The sequence below is a fragment of the Engraulis encrasicolus genome, chromosome 20 (genome assembly GCF_034702125.1).
Source record: "Engraulis encrasicolus isolate BLACKSEA-1 chromosome 20, IST_EnEncr_1.0, whole genome shotgun sequence".
NCBI classification, from domain to species: Eukaryota; Metazoa; Chordata; class Actinopteri; order Clupeiformes; family Engraulidae; genus Engraulis; species Engraulis encrasicolus.
Genome location: NC_085876.1, coordinates 38,643,631 through 38,663,373, shown reverse-complemented (window position 1 = coordinate 38,663,373; position 19,743 = coordinate 38,643,631). Strand labels below are relative to the sequence as shown.

The 19,743-nt window shown below is 42.5% G+C and overlaps 1 protein-coding gene across 1 annotated transcript in view; it reads left to right on the top strand.

Moving 5' to 3' along the window:
• Positions 1-19,743, top strand: part of trappc9 (trafficking protein particle complex subunit 9) — a 356,695-nt gene that overhangs the window by 55,844 nt on the left and 281,108 nt on the right. Inside the window, exon 13 of the mRNA XM_063185055.1 lies at positions 14,592-14,674. Within this exon, the coding sequence (XP_063041125.1) occupies positions 14,592-14,674 (83 nt within the window). The remainder of the gene's footprint in view (positions 1-14,591; positions 14,675-19,743) is intronic.

Below are 19,743 nucleotides of genomic sequence, written 5' to 3'. Positions count from 1 at the left end.
CCCCCCCTCTTTTCGGTTTTTAACCCCCCCGTTATTAAGATGTCGGGGGCCTTTTTAAAAGGCTTTCTTTTTTTTAAAAAGCCCGGGTCCCCAAAATTTTTAAAAACCCTTTCCAAGGGCGTTTTTTTTTTTCTTAGCGATTGGTTTTAGGGGCGATTGGGAAAATTTTAAAATTTGCTTTTTTAAAACCCCTCTGGAGTAAACGGTTTGGGGGAAAAATGTTACAACCCCCCTTTTTTGCGCAAAAGGGGTTTTGGGGGGGGAAAGGGAAGGGGGGGTTGGCATAAATGGGTTTAAAAAAATGGGGACCCCCAAAACTTGTTTTTTTGGGTTTTTTTTTGGGTCCCCCCATATCCAATTTTTTTAAAAGTTTTTTTTAAACCCTTTCGGCAAAAAACCCCCCTTTTTTTTTTTATTTTTTTTTTGGGTTTTTACTTGGGTCGGTCTTATGGGTTTATTAAAAAGGGGAGCTTAAGAAAACAAACCCACTACATTGCTTTGTTTTAATTTTTTTAAAGTTTTAAAAAAAAGGTTTAAGGGGGAAATTTGGGTTTTTTCAAAAAGATTTTAAACAAAAAAAAATTTGGGCTTTTTTAAAATTTTTTTCAAAAATTTAAAACCTTTAATTCCAGCTTTTTTGGGGGTTTTTTCCCCAATTTTAAATTAAAAAAACCTAGGAAAAGGGCAGGGGAATTTTTAAAAAGGGCCTTTTGGGAAAATTTAAAATATGCTTTTTTTCCAAAAAAAGTGTTTAAAACCCTTTAATTTTTTTCAGGTTGCTTGAGGGGGGCGGAAAACATCTTCTTCTTTTTTATTTTTTTTACCCCAGGCTTCTTTCCCCCACCCCCAGTTCCCCCTCCCTTTTTTCCCTTTTTAGTTTCTCTACGAAGTTTTTTTCCCTCTTTTAGTTTTTCCTCCCTTTTTTACCCCCAAAGGGGCCTTTACGGTTTTGTTAAGGGGGGAAAAAAAAATTTATTGCCTTTGGATTTTTATTTGGGGGGGATTTTTTTTTCCCCAAATGTTGTTCACGGGGAAAAAAACACATCCATTGTTTTACAATAGAAATTTTTTCCCCCAAGACGCATAAACTTTTTTTTTTCTAGCCCATTCCATCAATACAAATAGACACCATTTTTTAAATTTAGCCTTTTCCCCCCTTTTCCCCCCCAACAATCTTCCTCTTTAACCCCCTTTTTCCCCATCTCCCCTCTCTCTTTCTCTCCCCTCTTCTCTCTCTCTCTCTCTCCCTCCTCTCTCCCCTTTTCTCTCTCTCTCCTCCCCCTTCCCCCCCCCTCCCCCTTTCCCCTTCAAACCCATTTTTTAAAAAGGCTGGTTGGAATTTTGGTGGGACCTTTTAGGGGGTTTTAAACAAAAAAAAACAAAAAAAAAGAATAGTGCAAATGCAATTTGAAGAAAAAAATGATGAAGAATTTTTTGCCCAGCAACTTTTCCAAGTATTTTTAAACGGTATTTTACCTTTTTTTTTTCCCCAATTTTAAAAAACCCCAAAAAAAACCCAAGGAAAAAAATAAATTTTTCTAGGTTTTTTTCCCCAGCAGGCTAATGAACGGCAAAACTAACGGGAAAAAACATTTCTCAAAATCAAGTCCCACCCATTTGCAAAATCCCCCCGGCCCCTTTTTTTTTCCCCCCTTTCCCCTGGGTTTTGTTCTTGAGTTTGAACCTTTTTCCCCGCCCCCCCTTTTGGGCCCCCAAAAATTTTCCCCTTCTCCCCCCCCCCCCCTCTTCCTCTCCTTTTCCCCCCCTCTCCTCCCCCCCTCTCCCTTCCCCCTTTCTTTCCCCTCCCTTTCCCCCCCCCCCCTTTTTAGGTCTTGGGCCAAAAGCCGGGGGGCCTTCCCCCCCCAAAAGGTAAGGGGCTTTTGGGAAGTCCCCCAAGGCCCCTTCCTTTATCCCCCCCTTCTTTCAAAAGGAGGGGAAAAAAAAAAAGGAAGGGGTTAAAGGCCCATGCTCCTTTTTTATGGGGAGGGCTTTGTGATAAATTTGGGGAATAATAATTTTAAAAAAAGGGGGGTTTTGGGGGGGAAAAGGGGGTGGCCCCTTTTTTTAAGTGTCTTTGTTGTTTTAGGGGTGAATGTTCATTTTTAGGTAAAATTTTTTTTTCCCCAAGGGGTGCACTGGAAAACCAAATTTTTTTTTTTAAACGTTTTTCAATCCCCCCTTTTGGAAACCCCCCGGGCCCCCGAAGGGCCTCACATCAACCCGGGAAATTTTTTTTTTTCAAAGGCCTGGGGTTTAAATTGGGACATTAAATTATATTATGGGCTTTTTTAAAGTGGTTTTACACCAAAATGATGAAGAACGATTTTTCCTTTTTTTTATTTGGAAGGCTGGGCTTTTGGTTTTTTGGGAAAAAAAAAGTTTTTTGGGGTTTTCCCCAACCCTGTTTTATCAAAATCCCGTTTTCGTCGTTTTTTAAGGACGTTGGATATCAGGCATGAAGGCCGGGCTTTTTTTAAAAAAAAAAATTTTTTTTTTCCCCGGGGTTTTTCCAATTTTTGGCCCTTTTTCGGCCCCTGGGTGTTTTTGGTAATTGGGCCCCAATCTCCTTTGGGGCTCGCAATTTTTCCCCGGGCCTTTTTGTTTTTATTTTGGAAAAATTTTGGGTTTTTTACCCCCCCCCTGAGGGCCCGGGGGGGTGCGCCCCGGCCAAATGGGAAATGGTTTCTTTTCTTTTTGAGATTTCACGACAAACTTTTCCCCCTTTTGTGCTTTAAAGCCCCGAAAAGGGCCCGTCCCAGCGGGGGTTTTATTTTTTGAACCGATTGGGGGCTGGTTTTCCGGTCCACTTTTTTTTTTTAAAAAATTTTTCCCCCCACCATGCGAAATTCCCCCGCTTTAGGGCCCCTTTTTAAAGGGAAAAGTCAGGGAAAGGTTTTAAAAGAAAAAAGAAAAAAGGGGGAGGGGTTTTTTTTTTGGGGGTTTCAACGGGGTTTTTTGAATTGTCCCCGGCTAAATGGGAAAAGGGAAATTTTGTTTCAAAATTTTGGGGGAAAATTTTCCCTTTTCCTTTTTTTGGAAAAGGATGTTCCCAAAAGAAAAAAAATTTTTATAAGCATCCCCAAAAAAGGTTTAAAAGAAAATGTAAAACGTTTATTTTCTTTTTGGGGGGTCGGGGGGGAGGGGGGTTTTTGGAGCGTTTTTTTTTCAAGACAAGTTTGAGGGGGAATTTTTTCTATGGGGCAACATGGGCCCTTGGGGGTGTAAAAGGGGGGGGGTTTAAACTCCTAAAATTGAAAACATCCCTAGTCTTAAAATTCCCCCCCCCCCCTTAATTTTTAAACCCCCAAAATTTTGGGAAGGGGGGCCTCCCTTACTTTTTTTTTGGGGGAAGGATTGGGGGGGGATTTGGCGGAGGGTTTTGGGGATCGTGTTTGGGTTTTTTTCTTTAATGAGCCAGGGCAAATATCATTTGTAAAAAACCTACTTTTTAACAAGAAAAGTTTATTAAAACCCCAAAGGTTTCCCTTTAAAATTTTAAAATTTTAAAGGGTTTAAAAAAAATTGGAAGTTTTTTTTTTTAAACCCCCTCATTGCAAGGGGAAATTTTTTAATCCATTTAGGTTTTCTTGCTTTTAACCAAACCAGGATGCAGGGGGAAAATTTTTAAACTTATAAATCAAAATTTTGTTAAAAAAATTTTAAACTCATCTAAAATAAAAAGGTAAAAGGGGAAAAATTTAAAGCATGGGTCTTTTTGGTGTGCCAGAGTTTTTTTTTTTTAAAAAAAAACTTGTTGGAAAGATAAAAATGCCCTTTCAAAATACTTTTTTTTAAACTTGGGCCCCCTTTATTGGGGGAAACCTGCCCCCCCTTTTGGGGAAATTAAAAGGGGAAAAAAAAAAATAAAGTTTGGGGGGTTTTTTTACTTTGAAAAATTAGGGGGAGAGAATTTTTTTGGGGGAAAAAGGGGCAAAATGATAGAAAGGGAGATGAAAATATGAGTCCCCTTGTTTTATCTCCGGGGAAAATTTTTTGGGGCCCGGACAGAAAAGGGGCCTTTTTGAAAAGGAAAAAAAAAAAAAACACGACGAAAAGAAGGAAAAAAGGGAAACAAAATTTTTACAGGGAAAGGGGGGAAAATTTTTTTTAAAATTCATGGATTTTTTTTTTAAATTTTCCCCCCTCCCTTTTTCAACGTCCCAGGTCCCCCCCACCCCCCAAAAAAAAACCCAATTTTTTTTTGGGGGCCCCCCCTTTTTTCCCTCAAATTAAAAAACCTTTTATGCTTACCCCTTTCTTACCCCCCCCCCCTTTATTTTTCCCCTTTTTTCTTTCCCCTTTCTTTCTTTCTTTTTTCCTGCTTTTTTTTTTTTTTTTTTTTTCCCCCTTCCCCTTTTTTTTCCCCCCGTTTCCCCACATAAATTTTCCTTAAAATTCAAAATTTTTGGGGGGAAATTGGGGTATTCCCTTTTTGGGTTGTTAAAGGTTTCCTTCTGTTTTTGGGGTTTGGGTGTTCTTTTTGGTTTTTTTGGTTGCCTTTGGGGGGGTTTTTTGGGGCTTTCTTGACGGGGGTTTGTTGCTTTGGGGTGGCTTTCCCCTTGTGCGTGGTGTTTGGGGGGCCCCCCCCCCCCCGCCCCCCCCCCCCCCCCCCCGGGGTTTTTTTTTCCCCCCCCCCTTTTTCCCCCCCCCCCGGGGGGCCCCCCCCCCCCCCCCCCCCCCTCCCCGGGGGGAAAAAAGGGGGTTTTTCCCCGGCCCGTCTCCTTCCCGCTTGGGGAAAAAATTTTTTTTTCCCTGGGGTGGGCCTTGAATGAATCCGCCCCCCTCCCTTTAAAAATTGGGGGGGGGGGGATTTTCCCCCAAACCCCCCCTTTTTATTTGGGGTTTGGTTTGGGGGGGTGGGGTCGGGGGGGGGGGGGTTACCCCCAGTAATAAAAAAAGCCCCTGTGTGATTTTGTTAAATTGTGGTTTTTTTTTTTAGGGGCCCGCGGTTTGGGTGCCCCCGGGGGGGGCCTGCTTTAAAGGGTTTTTACTGCTTAAAAAATTTTTTTGGGAAACAAAAAGTCAAAAAGGGTGTTTAAAGGCATTTGGGGGGAAAGTTATTTACTTTTTTAAAAAAAAAACAAAATTCAGGCCGGGGTTTTTTGTTGGAAGGGGCCGGGTTTTTTTTCCCCCCTCGGGGGAGAAACCCGTCCCCAAAAAAGCCCAAAAAAAAGGGGTTTTTTGGGGTTTTTTTGGGGCTTTTAAACTTTTAAATTGGGGTTTTTTTTTTTCCTTTTCCGTTTTTTAAAAAAAAAAAATTTTTTGGGGGGAAAATTTTTACTTCCCCCGGGGTGGGAGAAAATTTAAAGAAAAGGGGCCTTGGGGGGCCCCGGTTTTTATAAAAATGAAATAAAAATTTGGGGAAAAATTTTTTTTTCCCTTTAAAAAATTTAAAAAAAATATTTGAGAAACCTTTTAAATTTTAAAAACCATTTTAAAAAAAAAAAAAAAAAACATTTTTTTAAAAAATTTTTCCAAAAAATTTTTAAAAATTTTTTAAAAAAGGGGGGGGACAAACCTTTTTTTTTAAAAAGGGCAATTTTTTGGGGTTTAAAGAATTTTTAAATTTTTTAAATTTGGGGGGGGGGGGGGGGTTTTTTAAAATATTTAAAAAGGAAATGAAAAAATTTTTGGGGGCCTTTTTTCGGGGAAAAAAAACCCCCCAAAATTTAAAAAAAAATGGGCAAATTTGGGGTTTTTTTTAAAAAAAAAGGGGTTTTTTGGGAAAAGGGGTTAAAAAAAGGAAATTTTTGGAAAATTTTTGGTTTTTCCGGGGAAAAAACCCAAAAAAAAAAGCCCCACCCATTTGGGAAACCCCCTTTTTGAAAAAAAGTTGGGTTTATTAGCTTTTCCCGGGGGCCCCAAATTTTTCGGGGGGGTTTTCCGGATTTTCCCCAAATTGCGTTTTTGGGGTTATTTAAACATTTAAAAAGTTGGGGGAAAAAAAATTTTTTCCCCCCCCCCCCCTTTTTTTCCCCTTTTTTTCCCTTTTTTTCTTGTTCCCCTTTTTCCCTTTTCCTCTTTACCCTTTTTCTCCTCTTTCTTTTTCCCCCCTTTTTTTTTTTCCCCCCTTTTTTTTTTTCTTTTTTCTTTTTTTTTCATTCCCTTTTCCCCCTTTTTTTTTTTTCTTTTTTTTTTTTTTTTTGCCCCTTTTCCTTTTTTTTTTCTTCTTTCCCCTTTTTTTTCCCCTTTTTTTTTCCCCCCCCTTTTTTTTTTTTTAAAAAAAAACCCCCTTTCCCCCCCTTTCCCCCTTCTTTTTCATTTTTTTTCCTTTTTCCTTTCTGGGTTTCTTTTTTTTTTGGCCCCCTACCCTTAAAGTTTAGGAGCGGCCCTTTCCAAACACAAAAGGGCCCCCCCTTTTTAAAAAAATTTTAACCCCCCCTCCCCCCTTTTCTTTCCCCTACTTTATTTTTTTTTTTTTTTTGGGGGGGTTTTTTTTTGGGGTTTTTTTGTTTCTGGCCCCCCCTTCTTTTTCTCCCCCCTTTTTCCCCCCCTTTTCCCCCCCCGGATTTCAAAATGCCCTTCCCGTGGGGGAAATTGGGGGGGGAAACAACCCGGGAAAGGGGGGCCCCCCCAGGAAAAAACCCTTTTGGGGGTTTGGGGCCCTTAATTTGGGGGGGGGGGCCCCCCCCCCCCCCCGGGGTTTTCCGGGCCCCCCCTTTGGTTTTTTTTCCGGGCAAAGGGGTTTGGGGGGGGTTTTTTTGGTTTTTTTGGGGGTTTTTTTTTTTGGGGTGGTTTTGGGGGGAAAGGGAAGGGCCCCCTTTCCCCCAAGCCCCCCCAAAAAAACCCGGAAAAGGGGGAAAAAAAAGGGGGGCCCCGGGGGGTTTTAAATTTTTTGGGGGGGACCCCCAAAACTCCCTTTTAGGGGGGGGTTTTTGGTTTTTTTTTACTCTCTCTCTCTCGCTGTCTCGTTCTGTCTCTCTCTCTCTCTCTGTCTCTCTCTCTCTCTCTGTCTCTCTCTCTCTCTCTGTGTCTCGCTCGTTCTTGATCTATTTATCTATCTTTTTTCCTCTAACACCCATCCTGCTTTCACAGTGTCTCCTCTCTCTTTCTTTCTTTCTTTCTTTCTTTCTTTCTTTCTTTCTTTCTTTCTTTCTTTCTTTCTTTCTTTCTTTCTTTCTTTCTTTCTTATCATTTCCCCACTTTTCTCCATCATTCCCTTGCCCCCCTTCTCAGTGTCCTCTCCTTTCTCTCTCTCTCTCTCTTCTCTCTCCCTCACCCTCTCTTTTTTCTTTTGAATGTCATCTGAAAACGCATTAGCTTAGCTTGTAGCGCTTAGTCGTCTGTTGCCAGCAGTGAGCCACCAGGAAAGAATACCCCCCCATATATATATATATATATATTCACCACGCCTGGCATCCCCCCCTGTCATATTCCATAGAGCTGATTGATGTGTGGCCATAAAGGAGTGGGGTGTGTAATGGGAGATTGTTTTTCCTATAATTGCCTGGAGCCTCGCCGCGCCAACTGCCAAGTTTCTACCCGGCGATCCACTTTGCCGCCTCACGGATGAGCAGAGAGATAGCCGCTTTCAGCTGTGTAAGCAGTTTGGCTAAGACGTGGGCACAGACGCACACACGCACACACGCGCGCACACGCACACGCACACGCACACACACTCACGCACACAGAGGGACACTTCAACTAGGTCCAGTCACATTAAGCTATAATCGCACTCACGCACGCACGCACGCACGCACGCACGCACGCACCCACGCAGACACGCACGCACACAGTGTGGGACTGTGGGGCCCGACTTGCAGGACACAGAGAGATATGGAGAGTGAGAGCTTGCCAAATTCTTAATGTATGTTTTGACAGTTTTGCAATTAAGCTAGCAGTACTGCAGTGGAGGGGAAGGAGTATATGTGCCTTTGTGGTGGGAAGCCAAAAGCAAAGGGAGACTGCAGCAATAAGACCTGGAGGCGTTAAAAATATTGCATTCCAAGTGTTGAAACTGTCAAATTTTCCCAAGCCGCACCAAAACCAATAGCAAATCACTACACTTCTGAGCAGTAAGAGGTTTTGCAAAGTTGCCTCACTTACAGGCCGGGGCTATTTCTCTGTTCCAGAGATTCACTATCTATTACTGGGTAATGGGGGTATAAATTCACCTTTGATGAGGTTTGCTCTCCTCTGCTCTGCTCTCGCACGATATCTCTCTATACCTCCCTCTGACTGTATTTCTCTAACTGTCTCTCTCCCTCCCTCTCTTCTATCTCCATCTTTCCCTCTCATCCACACAGTTGCACGCACTACACACTCATAAGTTCATACCATGGATTTCTGGAACTCCAACCCACCCGTCTCCTCTCTCACACACACACACACACACACACACACACACACACACACACACACACACACACACACACACACACACACACACACACACACACACACACACACACACACACACACACACACAGACACACACACACACAGAACAGCACACACACACACACACAAAAACAAAGACACACACACTCGCTTACATGCACACGCACGCATACACACAATTACATACATGGCACAAAAGGGCCAATTTTCGCTGTTTGCGATTGGCCTGAAGGTGTGGTGTGGTTTGGGGCCTTCTCTGGCTGGCCTGCTACTTAATCAGTGGCAGAACGAGCTGCGCTAGTGAATGCATTTGCACACATTACCTGTCGCCGAAGAGCCCTGCACACCCCGCTCTCTGTCCCATGATGCTTTGGGGCTTACCGTGATTGGCCCATTTTTCCTCCGCCAGCCTTAAGGAGCTGTGCGAGCGCGAGTCTGGGGTCGTGCAGTCAGGCAAGCCCCTCAGAATCTTTATGAAGCATCCAGGCATCTTTTATTGCGAAGGCTCTGAGACTACTGCTGTTATTGTTGCCTTTATTTTTGTTTATCTATGCCGTCTCGGGCTGTGACTACGAGAGCTTTCTTTACTCTCGACCTGATGCCTGTCTGGATGCTTAGTCAATATGTAGACAGACAGACAGACAGACAGACAGACAGACAGACAGACAGACAGACAGACAGACAGACAGACAGACAGACAGACAGACAGACAGACACAGACAGACAGACAGACAGACAGACAGACAGACAGACAGACAGACAGAGGAGTGAGAAGTAGTTCAAGGTTTTATGAGTCTCGGGTGTTACACTGCCCCCTCTCTCTCATATAAACGGCGAAACCACTTCAAGCTCCGAAAAGAAGTCCAATTTCTTCACAATTTGCATCTTTTGACTCACTTGACCCGTACAAATTAGAGTCCTCAGACACGCATTGTCCTCTCCTTGTTTTCTTTTGAGGAGTCAATTAAGTTTCAAAAGCCACTCTCTTCTTATCAGTAGCATCTCGCGTATCTTTAGTAAATCTAAAGTAGAAAGCAAGTAAGTGCATTTAACACCTCTAATTGCCACTTGCAAAGATAGGAGGAAGGGTAGAGGGAGGTGTATACAGTGCCCTCCATAATTATTGGCACCCTTGGTTGAGATGTGTTAAAAGCCTTAAAATAAATTCAGTGTTTATTGCAGAAGAATACTGTCACACTGAAAATTGTAGAAACATGTAGCCTTCAACTCAAATGAATTGTAAGAAAATAAAAAAATCCCTGACTAAAAAATAATTATTTTTCATTAAATCACCTGTTCCACAATTATTGGCACCCTTAACAATTCCCAGGAAATAAATATAATTGAAGCATTTCAGTCATTTCTACAGTAGTTTACAAAGTTTACCAGAGTATGTAGGAACATTTAATTAGTAATTCATCACTTCCTGTTTCCCTGGGGTATAAATATGACGTGACACCGAGGCCATTTCTGTTATCCACTCTTAAACATGGGAAAGACAAAGGAACACAGCATACAAGTGAGGCAGATGTGCGTCGACCTTCACAGGTCAGGCAGAGGCTACAAGAAGATTGCCACTCAACTGCAGCTGCCCATATCCACTGTGAGAGGAATAATTAAGAAGTTCAAAACAACTGGAACAGTGGTAAACAAGGACGAGGACCCAAGTTTATTTTGCCACCACGCACAGTGAGGAGGATGGTAAGAGAAATCAAAAGATCTCCAAAGCTCACTGTTACAGAATTACAACAAATGGTAGCATCCTGGGGTCACAAAGTCTCCCAAATCAACCATCAGGCGCTGTCAAGCTGTTTGGGAGGCATGCACGGAGAAAACCTTTCCTCACTCACAATCATAAACGCAAGCGTCTGGAGTTCGCCAAGCGGTATTGGGGCTTCAACTGGGACCGTGTGCTTTGGTCAGATGAGACCAAGATTGAGCTTTTTGGCAACAAACACTCTAAGTGGGTCTGGCGTACCACGAAAGATGCGCATGCTGAACAACACCTCATACCCACTGTGAAGTATGGGGGTGGGTCAGTGATGCTGTGGGGCTGTTTCGCTTCCAAAGGCCCTGGGAACCTTGTTAGGGTGCATGGCATCATGAATGCTTTGAAATACCCAGGACATTTTAAATCAAAATCTGTTGCCCTCTGCCCTGAAAAGCTGAAGCTGGGTCGTCACTGGGTCTTTCAGCAAGACAATGACCCTAAACATATGGCCAAATCTACACAGAAATGGTTCACCAGACACAAAATCAAGCTCCTCCCATGGCCATCTCAGTCCCCTGACCTCAACCCCATTGAGAACCTGTGGGGTGAGCTGAAGAGGAGAGTACAGACGAGACAGACCCAGGTCTCTGGATGATTTAGAGAGATTCTGCAAAGAGGAATGGCTGAAGATCCCTCTTTCTGTCTTTTCCCATCTTGTGAAACATTATAGGAGAAGATTAGGTGCTGTTTTGTTGGCAAAAGGGGGTTGTACAAAATATTAACACCAGGGGTGCTAATAATTGTGACACACATTATTTGATGTCAAATAATTATTTCTTTATGTGGGATTTTTTCCCCACTGAATAAATGCACTTGTATTGAAGGTTGGATTTTTCTCTTTTTTTCCATTAAGGTCCCATATTATTTAGAAAAAAAATAAAATAATTGGAAGCTAAAAAACACATCTCAACCAGGGGTGCCAATAATTATGGAGGGCACTGTATATCGCGACACAATAAAAATGGTGTGCCAGCAGGAAGAGAGAGGAGGAGAGAGAGTGGACGCAATAAGAGGATGGAGTGCGAGCAGGAAGAGAGAGGAGGAGAGAGAGTGGACGCAATAAGAGGATGGAGTGCGAGCAGGAAGAGAGAGGAGGAGAGAGAGTGTGCCCAGAAATGGAGATCATATAAAAAGAAAATGAAACCGGCTGACAAAAGGCAATGTAGAATTATAATGTAGGGAATGTAGAATTCGATTAGATGTTAAGATGGCAAATTATGGAGAAACAAGGAAATGCATAGTGATAAAATTGTGAAATGAGCAATTGTTGTTAGGGTGATAACGTACATGTAATAGTCTGATGTTTGGTAGACATTTCCACCTTAGTGTCACCATCCAAAAGAGAGATAGTTATTGGGAAAACAATTGAGATGCAGTGACAAAAAACATTTGAGGACTGTATGAAATGAAACAATAGAAGGAGGGATGGTGCATGGATGGAAAGAGTGATGGTTACAGTACATGTGAAATGAGGGACAAGGAATCGGAGTCTGTCTGAAATGACCAGTTACCCTTAATATGATCCATTGCCTATGCCACTGAAGTTATGCCAAGCCATTCTGGACATTTGTACCGGTACTCATTTGGTACCTGCATTTATGGCAAAACGTGTCACACACCTTACTTTTCACTGAAGCATATGACATAAGTGAGACATTTGCGGTATTTGGTATACAGTATTCAGCCCTTAAATACGTTTTTTAACTCATTAAGTAATGTTTTATGAGTTTAATTGATACGGTTGTTAACAGAAGAAGTTTGAAATTTAGGTGAAGGCAGAGTTTTTCCCCATACCCTGGAGCTCTCTGACGTTGTTGGTTTAGTGTTTTTTTTATGATGGGGAAGTTTCTAGTACTTTCCAAAGTAAGAGTATCGCCCACGCAGACACTCTACACCACACTGGGTTCGACGCCAGCACAAGACAAGAAGACAGATGGGGGAGAAGTTTGGCTCTGGCACCCTGTCACCGTTTCTCCCCAAAGTGCTCACTAAAGTGGCCTCCCCAAGCATTCTTTTACAGCACTTTATATCCGCTGATCAGATCAGATCACATTTTTACGAAGCCTACTCATCACAGTGCTATTACGCCTCTTGTCTTGAAGTTTTTCAAATGAGCTTAAAAGAAGACAGCAGATTAAATGTTTTTTGAGGGAAACAATCAGAACAGTTTTATTGTAGGTAGTGAGCAATAAGTGATTTAGAGTGTTTTTGCTCTCTGCTCGTGGAATTAGAAATGTCTGTGTTTCCATTTCAGTTGCAAACAGTTGCAAATTACCCATGGGGAGAGCGGAGGTGTCAGTGCTGTGTTTAGAAAGTAGAAATTGTGCAACTAATTTGATACCGTTACAACCCCCTGACGGCGATGAGGCTAGGATGAAGGATGGATCAGCCTCTCTGTGATGAGTGTCTGCTGTGATGGAAGAAAAACTTGGCAGGGAGTGTACGGTAGTCCATGAGCCCATGATTAACACCTTGGATGATGAGGAACAGATGACAGGACAATGTGTAAACTGGAGTGTATTTTCAGAGAGGGTTATTTCGGGGGGCGCTAGCAATTCTGCATTTATGTCTCTAGACTTGATGTCACCCAACACTTTATCTAGGAAGTGTGTTGAAAGGACAGCACACTGACTTTCCTAGGCTATATGTAGCAGACAATTTTTTTTAAACAACTTTGTGTCCATGGCATGGTGTGTATGTACCCCTTAACCCTGTGCTAATGTACACAAAAACACCAACCCTACTTAGCATCTGCGCCTGTTGTTCTGTATATTTCCTCTGCACTTTATATCTGCTAGTGATTTTGGCTAAGATTATGTCCTTGATTGTAAGTCGGTTTGATTAAAAAGCATCTGCCAAATGCCAAGTAATGTCATGTAAATCCTTTTTTGTTTTGCTGGAAATGTTACTGCACATCACGAATAAACTAATGGCACTTGGGCTGGTGATAAGCACAAAGCCAATCGAGGGTTAGCAGCTGTGCTTGTAAGAACAGTGTGTTTTGTAAAATGAAGAAACTAGCAAGCGACCGGTCTCCCTTCTCTCTGTAAATCGTAGGATTCCCTGTGGATTTCCTCTGGTGAGAATGACTGCTCTGCCTTTTTATCGTGAGAGACAGTTGATCAATGCCATAAAGCTAACAGTTCCTGCGCTGTAGATGGACCGGTTCTGTATAATAACCTTCAGCAATAGCTTTCAGATGTTATGGAGATGAAGATCATAGAAATTGAGTTTGAGTGCCAATGGAGTTCTTCTATGGTGCCTAATGACTATTTCAAAAGCCTTTTTTTCAAAGCCTGATTGTCCGTCAGTGGTTCTTCGCCGAAATATGACCATTCAATTGTGACCCAATTTTCTTGGTGGACCTCTGTAGGTCCGTGGGTCGGTTAGAAATACTCATTTATTCAACACCATATCTTGTTTCAATTTTGGGACTTGCAATAAAAGGTTTAAATCATATTTTTACACCACAGTTTTCCAACCCACCAAAGACCCCTCTATGGCCCACCAGTTAAGAAACACTGGTCTATGTGAAATAGTATGGTTGGTGAGCTCCAGACCTCCCAAGCACCTGTCCCCCACAAAAGGCGCAGGCCAGACCTGCCAAGAGGATTGAGTGGCCCTGCAGAATGTCCCACCTGGGCTTCCGTATGGACTCTTCTGACTGCACTGCGGCAAATGTTTGCCCACACAGTCCGATATCCTCCTCCCTATTCTGGTCCATCTCCCACCCTTCACCCCCCTTTTCCTTGTTTTTCTCATTTTTAAGGACAAGTGCACTATTATGAACATTGAAACATTGCAGACAGTGCAGAAAAGTGGCTTAGAGTCCCCCTCACGTGCAGGGTTGCCAGATGAGGCTGATGATTTCCAGCCCAAAAATACTCCAAATCCACCTGGAAGCTATAAATCCCGCCCAATTATATTGATTTATATGGCCAAAAAGTAGTTTTTTCCCCCTGCTAAGTGCCATTTTTACCCGCAGACGGTCATCCTAAGCAGCCCAATTGGCGCTGCTGACATGCCCTTAGACGGTCATTATAAAGTGGATTGAGACAAGATCCAATTTAGCCAAATAACATTTCAGATAACTCAGAAAACATAATGTTCAAAATAGTGCACTTGTCGCTAAACTCTTTCCTGCTTACCTATTACTCTGAACTCTCTTCATCTGCCTCAGTTGGTAATTTACACGTCTCTGCTCCTCTGTCTGTCTGTCTGTCTCTCTCTCTCTCTTCTCTCTCTCTGTCTCTCTCTCTCTCTCTCTCTCTCTTTCTCTTTCTCTTTCTCTTTCTCTTTCTCTTTTTCTTTCTCTTTCTCTTTCTCTCTCTCTCTCTCTCTCTCTCTCTCTCTCTCTCTCTCTCTCTTTTTTTTTTCTCTTTCTCTTTCTCTTTCTCTTTCTCTCTCTCTCTCTCTCTCTCTCTCTCTCTCTCTGTCTCCCCTCTCCCTCTCCCTCAATAATGGCATTATCCATTGTCAGGACACACCTGGGACTCCATTTCTGCCAGAGCGTACTCAAGGATGTCACCCCTTTGGAGAGGAGCCTGATGGCATCTTTATTCAGTAATTAATGTATTTATTTATTTATTTGTTTGTTTATTTTACCTTGGTTGATCCACTACCGTTGTAGATTTATCTTTCACAATGAAACAAGGTCAGGTCAGGATATTGAAGGAGCAGCTTTGGATTTGTGGAACATTGGCAACACATGTTGCACAGAGGGATTTAAAGTAGATTTCAAGTGGCCAACATGTCCAGATGTCTGTGACGCTGTGGATTGAGTTTTTATTGAGTTTATTTTGAGTCCCGTGCACATGGTCACATGGTGATTTGGACAAGGACATCACGAGCAACTGCGCTGGGAGATGACAAACAACTGCGCTGTAGGGGTTCATGAAATCTGAAACCATAGACATCAGTGTAAATCTCCTAAATATCTCGACTTGCAGCATTTTTTATCTTATTCTGTAGTGTCTCTTTAATATACATTTCCTCTGTTAACTTATAATATAGCTGAGTAAGTTTACAACTTCTCAAACATTAGATGTAGGCATAATTATAGTCATCATCTTGTTCCAGAATAGATTTAGAAAGCAAGAGTTGTGAAAATGAAAAAAGCGGTGCGTGCATGGAAATAAATCAACCTTGCATTGTTCAGGTTTCTGGCAGTTGTCTCTGAGAACTGCTCATTAATTGACTTTTACTCCAGTAGCAGATGCGAGTAAATACCAGCTCACACTACAACTTTGTGACAAGATGAACGCGTTTGCGGAGGGAGTGCTTCTGCAGTGTTGTGCATCATTGTGACAAGACATTGCTAAACATTTGTCATCAAATCACAGTCGCAAGGCTTTTAGACCGTAAGCTACCGTGACAAGTATGGAAGCTATGTCCGTTATAGCCCACAAGGCGATACATTTTATCTTTTTTCTCAAAACTTAGGTTCAACATTCTTCCAAATTCAGTGAGCAAGCAACTTCTTTACAGCCAACACCCAATTTCTCAGCAAAAGAAGAACTGGTACATTGCCCAGACAGAGTTATCATGTCACTTAAAACTATGGTCAGACTTAGCTCCAGTTGTGGCTGTTGATAAGGTCTGCCAAAGATTCCAAGGCACACTGCAGGTGAAGTTAAAAAGCCTTTAATTAAACGGGCTATGTTAACAGTTGATTTTTTTTTTAGCCTAAGAGTTATCACGTCATTTGAAGGCAGGTAGTGGAATGGAATCTGTGTGGGTGAAGCATTCTATTCCACTGCAGTTGTGTACAGTAAGTGTGAATGCAAAGGGCAATGAAAGTGGCAATGGAAGTACATGCAAAACAATGTGCGATGGCATGCATGCTTCATTGCCAGTTATGTGTGTGTGTGAGTGTGTGTGCATGTGTGTGTACGTGTGCGGGTGTGCACTCTGATGGATTACATGCCCATGTTTCATTGGAAAGACATTTCCATGAAATTGCATCAACTATGAGAGTGACGGAACTCTGTACAAATACACACCTTCTCACAGCCAAAATATTATCCAGAGTAATCCATGTTGACACAATCAGAATTTAGAAAATGTCCTGCAGCTGAGAGAATGACCCTGAAATAACAGTCAGACTAGATGTTCTCCCTTTGGACTAACTCTGCAGAGGAGTGGAACTCACCACCAGCTAATCAGATAGAAGGTTATGCAAAGGTAACACATACAATTGCACAATGCTTTCACAGGCTGCCATCTCCGGTTCAAGAAAAAGAAAGTCCTGCCAGTGCCACACATTTGTTCCAGCCAATTTATGTAACCAGGCAGCTATTCAGTCAGGTGGAGGGGTCGAATGGGTGTACACAGCTGTGTTGAGATGGCTACAGGCAGGCAGGAGGATTACTTGGCTGGACTTTTACATTCTTAACCGTGCTTTATCGTCTTGTTCCGTCTTGGGCTTCTTTTAACGTTCAACCAGGCAGCTGGTTTACTGTATTAAACGTGTTTTACCTTATAGTATCATCTTAAGCGTCTATTACTGTTCAAACAGGCAGCTGGTTTACAGTTTTAAACATGTTTTACCGTCTTGTCCCGTCTTAAGCGTCAGAAATGCAGCAATATTTACTTCAGACTGGTTCACTGCAGCATTTTAACTTTGCTGTTATTGGGTTGGGTCGTTTTTGAACCCCTTTGTTAATGCAATGAACCAAAGCATACATACAAAAAATGTATACCAAGAGAGGTGATGCTTTCTGCATTATTTATTGTAATTAAAACCGCTGCTTCCAAGCGTAAAGGTCATTGTGGCTTCTAAATAATGACTGTAGTGCTGCCTACTGACACGGGTCCTCTCGGGTCTCTAGCAAACTCATGCTGTTTAATAAGCCAACAGAACAGCTGCTCAGGGAAAAGGGAAGCCACAAAGTCACCGTATTCTTCATAACGGCAGTCTTCATAGACAAGCACACTGTAGATGCTGCATTGGCTTTGGAGGGGAATACAAGAAACACCGCCATCTTGGAACAGTTCTAGCCCAGACTGTGATGCTTGAGCATCTATGTGAGTTACTTCTCAATCTGAAGGTGGAATCACTGTATTTCCTAAGCAAATCTATTTGCTAGAACAGTATGCATATTTTACACAAAAAAACACTTAATAATAACAAAATAACTTGATAATTGACAGATTTAGGGTACTTATTTTTACACTGGAGGAGTGTTAATGCTCTTTGAATGCAATGCTGTCCCAAGATGGCCGTCCTGTAAGCACAGCCCTCTTGGGAGTGGAAGCAGTCATATTGACCCATGTCCCAGTGGGTTTTCAAGCAGAGGCAACCGTTATCACTTGGGTTTCACTGCGTATTGACTGGGTCAGATACCGTAGAGTGCAGTTTTTTTTATAGCATTTGTAATGCTCATGATGCTTTCTGCACACACACACACACACACACACACACACACACACACACACACACACACACACACACACACACACACACACACACACACACACAGTTCTTTAAGTTGCTCCAGGTGCATTACGGCAATTTACTCCTCATAAATTGACGCATTTTTAGCCTCCCCACTCCACACCAGAGTTCCTCCACTCCCGCCCATTCTAAAAAATGTATGTGAACTATATTGCTCTAGGCCAGTGGTTCTCAAACTTTTTCCATCATCCCCCCCTTCAGAGGGTCTGAATGCTTCCGAGCCCCACCAAGCAACAGCGGTAGCCTATTCACGCAGACTGATTTTGCGATCGGTGCGCCGAATCAAAGGAAAGGTGACTGGTGATATTAAACAAAGAGGGACTGCAGTCGAATGCAGATGTGTGTTCATTTCCTATGCTATTCAAATTCATGACAATTAATCATATAATGTTGGTGAGGGTTTTAAACTTATTGACTTATTGGCGAGACAGGAAATAATTTCCTTGGGGGGAAAAACCCAAAATTAGATGTCACACGCCCCCCCTGAGATGCCTCCGCGCCCCCCCAGGGGGGCTTACGCCCCACTTTGAGAAACGCTGCTCTAGGCTCTGGTGGAAGATGAGGCACATTTGAAAGTGGAGATTCGAAGAGGAAAAATGAGCTACCTCTGAATAGGGAAGGATTTCCCTCCCTTGGAACTATGTTTTTCAGTTTTCAGTGATTCATTCCTCATTATCCTCTCGATGCACTCTTACTTTTTTTTCAGCCACCTTACATTCGTTCCTCTACAGCAGATTTTCATGATAGTGGTTTCGGCATCCATCCATGTATGACCAGTGCATGTAAAGAAATTGACAATAAACTTGACTTGACTTGACTTGACTTGACTTGGATGAACTGCCTTCCCTAATGTGTGTTGGTGCTTGTGAAGATCCATGGCATGTGTGTGAGTCCTCGTTACACTAAAACGATTTGCGATCGGCGGCTCTTTGAGCTGCTAAAATTCTATTTTAGAATGTCGCACACGATGAGGAAATCTTTCCCGACAATCGCTTGCGATGGTCCTTAGGGGTAACGTTCCACCTGTTGTCGTAAGGGGGGTTTCCGAGAGTTGGGCCGATACTTGTGTAGTTTGAGCTCGGCTTAAGCTGTACCTTTATTTCGTTTACAATTGTTCACCCTAAATCCTCCTGGAACAGTTAACAAAGTCTATTTTTGCTTGACATGTCCATCTGTAGGGAGGAGTAGTTATACCGTATGTGAAAATTGTGAATATTCATCATGTTACCTTGGAAACCTGAACAAAGGCCACTGTGGTCCGAAACTTTGCAACTTTGGAGGTCATTAGACTTTTTTTTAATCTCCTGTGCACTTGAACATGACCATGCCCTTATTCTTCTCAACCACCACCTCTTCCATCTTCTTTTATGGCTTAAAAGCACATTTGTTGTGCACAAATGCAACCCCATGCACAAGCACAGCTTGCAGCATGCTCTTTTCAAATGCGAGTGGAAATGATGGTATTTCATGTCTTCATTCATTCTGCCATTCACACTTTCTGTTAGCTCGTCATGTATGCATGTATATTTCAATATTAAGCCATTCCCTGGCACAAAATTTGGTGTATAAATAAGCACGCTTTGTCTGACTTTACCCAGTCTTATTGTTGCACTCGACTTGCACTTTAAATGCACTATACGGGAATTGTCAACTCTAGCACCGTGCTGGTTTTCCACATTCCATTTTTTAATAAGATCCCAACTGATCCACTTTACACTATTAGCCTCATCTCCACCTCATTCCTGGACGTTAAGCTCCCCATCACGTTGGAGTAAATATCCCTTCTCCCGCCGTCGACATGCTATCCATTTCTAGCCCCGAAGCCATCCTGGCATGAGATAAGCATGTGCATTATTTTCCCTCCATCCTCCCCAGGTGACCAGCCGCAGTCATACATACCTTATGACTTGACGTACAGCCTTCGAAAACTGAATTTCGAAGACACAAATAAATAAACGTAATAAATAAATAATATCGTGCAAATCCTGAGATTGCGGCCGGCACCTGTCATTCAAGGCGTGTTGGCTTTTTTTTTTTGGACTGATGCGGAGATGCTTTTGCTGCTCGGCGGCCGTGTGATTGGATTGCATTCATCCGTCCGTCTCGCACTGTTCTGTTTATTTATGTTTCCTTCTCGCGGAGGCTTGGCGGATGGAAGGCAGAGTACGGCTGGTGT